At 39.2% G+C, this 4245-nt stretch overlaps 1 protein-coding gene across 1 annotated transcript; it reads left to right on the forward strand.

Moving 5' to 3' along the window:
- The first annotated feature begins 276 nt into the window (after positions 1-276).
- LOC108987350 (pirin-like protein) lies at positions 277-2668 on the forward strand. The gene is made up of 7 exons (XM_018960255.2): positions 277-703; positions 833-882; positions 993-1031; positions 1118-1146; positions 1234-1296; positions 1376-1479; positions 1845-2668. The coding sequence occupies exons 1-7, from the start codon at positions 441-443 to the stop codon at positions 2326-2328; spliced, it is 1032 nt and encodes a 343-aa protein (XP_018815800.1). The 5' UTR covers positions 277-440; the 3' UTR covers positions 2329-2668.
- The last annotated feature ends 1577 nt before the right edge of the window (positions 2669-4245 follow it).

Below are 4245 nucleotides of genomic sequence, written 5' to 3' on the forward strand. Positions count from 1 at the left end.
TTGATAAATTTTGGGAAGAGATCATTTATGATCCCAAACGAGGCTAAACCAGGATTCCAATCTTCTAAAATAAATATTTAATATTTAATATTTGTCAAAAAACTGACTAAAATAATTATAAATATGGTAAAATGCTAAAACTCGCTTCAGTATTTACTTTTCCATTACTTAAAAAAAAAAAATATTGATTTACAAAAAAATAATAAAAAAATAATAAAAAAAAACTAAAAAAAAATTAAACCACTCCCCAGACTCCGGTACTTAACAGGGACGTGTAGAAGCCAGAAGGACCATAGCGGACCGCGGTACCCGGTCTCTCTACCATTCTGCCATCAAAAACCAGTCTGCCGCCAACCAACCATACTGGAAGTACTGGAAGTGGAGTCTTCGGCTGCTTTCGTGTTTTCCTCTACATATCCATCGCCGCGTTGTACCAATCTATGTTTCAAAACCTGTTAAACTTGTTTTGTTTCGTGCTTGCACCTCTCTATTTTCTGTATGTTTGTGTACAGCATCTGAGTCCAAAAGCTGCCACTGTGCTCAATCGAAAGCCGTCAACGCCGAAAGCTGAGTACATCCGGAATATCATGGCTGAATCAGGTCAAGCTCCTTCTTTCGACAAACGCAGATTGGTGGTCAACAAGGTTTTGGCCAGAGCTCAACAAGAGAGTGCTGGTGGTATTTTTAGGAGATGCATTGGAAGGTATTCTTGCTGAGCTTTCGTCCTCTGGGCATTAATTCTTTGGAGTAACTATTCAAAGTTGGCTGAGCTTTTGTCATCTGTTATTGATTACTTTGTGGGTTTTTTTTGTTGGGAACATTTGATTCTCAGAAGCGAATTGAAGTTTTTGGACCCTTTTCTGATGTTCGTTGATTTTTCGCGTACGCACGATTCCAATCTCATTTTACTCAGTTCTAGACTTGTCTTTGATTAATGCAGCAGGTATTAACGTTGTGTGCTGGTAACTACTTTTAACTGTTTGATGTTGCAGTGACTCCTCCATCTGGATTTCCTGATCATCCGCACAGAGGTTCTGCATTCCAACCAATGAATCTCATCGCTGATCATCCAAATGAATACGTATATTTTCATCTTTCATATCTATCTATTTTGCAGGTTTTGAGACTGTCACATACATGTTGCAGGTATACTTCTCTCAAAGCTGTTCAGTAACTTGCACAAAATTGTGGCTGAACTGTTGAGAAACTAAGTTTGGTTTTTTGGGATTATAGGGAGGCCTTATTCATCAAGACTTCGCAGGAAATAAGGGAACAATTCGAACCGGCGATGTTCAGGTGAGGGATATCATTTGCAATCAATTATCTTTTGAAAAACTAGAACAAATTATCTTATGACACTTCCCTTTGTTTGCAGTGGATGACGGCTGGTAGAGGAATTATTCACTCTGAAATGCCTGCAGGAGAAGGACCTTCAAAGGGCTTCCAGCTTTGGATCAATTTAGCATCCAAAGACAAAATGTAAGAGCTCTCTTTCCATTAACAGCCAGTTATGAATAAATCTTCTGCAAGCTCATTACCCACATGAATTGTCATCTTATCCACAGATGTATGTATAAAATTGTACTCTAAAGTCATTCAAAATACTTATACCCATGTGTAAAGGATTTTAATCACTCCATGATATCTGATTTCTGTGTGAGAGAGTGTATGAATTCTGCAAGTTTCTCATGAGTCTTAAATTGGAAATTACGCAAGTTTTGCAAAGATCCCGGGCATTTTATAACTGCAATTGATAAATGTGCTCTGCCCTGTATAACAGTTGACTACCGAGTACTTCACTAACTTGGGAGTTTCCTGAACAAATTTGAGTGCTTAATTTTCAGGACTGAACCAAGTTATCAAGAACTTTTAACCGAGGAGATAAAAAGGGCAGAGGAAGATGGGGTCGAGGTCCGAGTTATAGCAGGAGAATCAATGGGAGTCCGATCTTCGGTTTACACCCGAACTCCGACAATGTATCTGGATTTCACATTAAACCCCGGAGCTCAAGTGCATCAGAAAATCCCAGAATCATGGAATTCCTTTGCGTACATAATTGAAGGGGAAGGGGTCTTTGGCTCCTCAAACTCATCACCTGTGGCACCTCACAATCTCCTGGTTCTGGGTCCTGGAGATGGTGTAAGTGTGTGGAACAGGTCTTCAAAGAAACTGAGGTTTGTGCTGATTGGAGGGCAGCCGCTTAATGAACCTGTGGCCCAGTACGGTCCTTTTGTGATGAACACACAAGCTGAAATCAGTAGGGCTATTGAAGACTACCAATATTTCAAAAATGGGTTTGAACTGGCCAGGAGCTGGAGATCTAAATAAGTTTAAATTATAGTAATAATTGTATAAATAAAAAGAAGGGTTTTCCCTTCTGTCTTTCATGTTTCCCACCTACCCCCATCCCTCCACCTACTAAGCTTTCTCTCCAGTATGGGAATGGTTCCATTTTCCCCCTCTTCTCTTTCTTCCTCTTTTCAGTTTCTTTTTCTCCTCCTCCTCCTCTTACCTCCCTTGTCATCACAATCTACCTTCTCCCTTTGGTGACTATCTTTCAATAAGTATGGGAATGGTTCTATCTTTCGATTAACGTTTGTAATTTTGCTTTTGCTCTTCTAATCAGTACAATTAATTTCTTGGTCATCTGATCAAGGAACACTAGATAGATTTGTTGGCTCTATTTTTGCAATTTTGTTTCTTTGTATTCTGTTATAAGTTATAACGATTGTTTGGGGCTAAATGTTTGGAATTCTTCACACCATTTTTTTTATCTTGATTAGGCTGTAAATAAACAAGAATAATTGATAAAATGCTCGAAATCAATTTGGCCAAACTAGCATCTAGCTCGGTTTTTTCTTTATTTTTGGGAACCCCACCTAAATATTTCATTCATAAAATCAGTCATTACAAAGCTTATCATTCATTATAGAATTAAAGATAAAAGATTGGCCCCTCTTTCATGATCCATATCTGCTAACTATTATAAAAAGAGCTATAATGAGCTACCTCATTTGCTTCTCTGTATGTAAATTGGACTCTCAATTGTGGTCTTCCAATTAGTAATCTTCTATTATCATTCAGTTAACTGTCTATGCCAAGTCCAGCTCTCTTCTCCACTATTGGTTGCTTCTATAAGAGCTTGAGCATCTCCTTCGAATACCATCCTTGTAAAACCTAGCTCTATACAAAATTCCATAGCCCTTCTCAATGCAAGAGCTTCAAGTATACTTGCGCATAAAGAAGCCAATATCTCTCCCTCCGAATCTCTCACAATAACTCCAAGCCCAACTCTCCTTGAATGAGCATCAATAGAAGCATCCCAATTTGCTTTCACTTCATTTTTTTTCTTTCTTCTTTTTTTCAATCTAATCAATTCCCTCGCATTCCCAGATGAGTTTTGTTGTTCCTTTTGGTTGATCTGAGCTTGCTTGAATTCCTCTAGCCCTTTAGTATCTTGAATTAACTTTGTTGGACATTCAAACTGGCTTTCAAAGATAAAAGCATTTATTCGGATCCACATCCTTCTCATTATTTTCACCACCAACTCTTACTCCTCATATTGAAGCTTCACTATCAAAATTTTCCACAACTCCAGAAAGTCTTCCTTTGATCTCGACTATTTGAGTACAGGACGACTTGAATTTGTCCACACATCATTAGCTACTGGGCAACTTCACAGAGAATGACCAATTGATTCCTCATCTAGTTCACATATTAGACAAAGAGGAGTATCTACTATCTTCCTTGTTAACGCCCAAAAACGGCGCAACCCGAAAGGGGAGAAAGATCCACACTGAGGTAAGCTGGGCCTCGATTGGTGAGGTGCGGAGGCCCCGGTGTGGTCCAACGCAGCTATACGGTGTTATGCGTATGTCCATGGCAGTGAACAATATTTAAATGTAGAGAAAATAAGGAAAGATGGACGCACAGATTTACGTGGTTTGGTACTAGGCCTACGTCCACAAGGGTTTCGGGAGGGGAGATTCCACTATAATATGCTTGTTTACAGTCTCTCGTAGCCTCTCATTTCTCACTATATAATGGGAGCTGAAAATCTACTTGCTGGAGAAGATATTCTCACTAGAGCTATCTATCTAGAGGTTGAAGAAGAAGCCGAAGAAGAAGCTTGGCCAAAAATCCCTCCAAGCATTTCAAAGAAAAGAAGTTTTAGAAGTCGTAGGCACCCTATCCCTTTTGTCTGACCCTCTTCATGCGTGCACCTTAGTAGTGGTTGAGGGATGT

This window comes from Juglans regia, chromosome 7, assembly GCF_001411555.2.
Source record: "Juglans regia cultivar Chandler chromosome 7, Walnut 2.0, whole genome shotgun sequence".
Taxonomy (NCBI): Eukaryota; Viridiplantae; Streptophyta; class Magnoliopsida; order Fagales; family Juglandaceae; genus Juglans; species Juglans regia.

Bases quoted from the DNA above. Each gene is read 5' to 3' on its own strand.
- LOC108987350 (XM_018960255.2), top strand. From the start codon at position 441: ATGTTTCAAAACCTGTTAAACTTGTTTTGTTTCGTGCTTGCACCTCTC. The intron at 1,147-1,233 runs GTATACTTCTCT...TTGGGATTATAG, and splicing joins CTGTCACATACATGTTGCAG to GGAGGCCTTATTCATCAAGA. The intron at 1,297-1,375 runs GTGAGGGATATC...CTTTGTTTGCAG, and splicing joins TTCGAACCGGCGATGTTCAG to TGGATGACGGCTGGTAGAGG.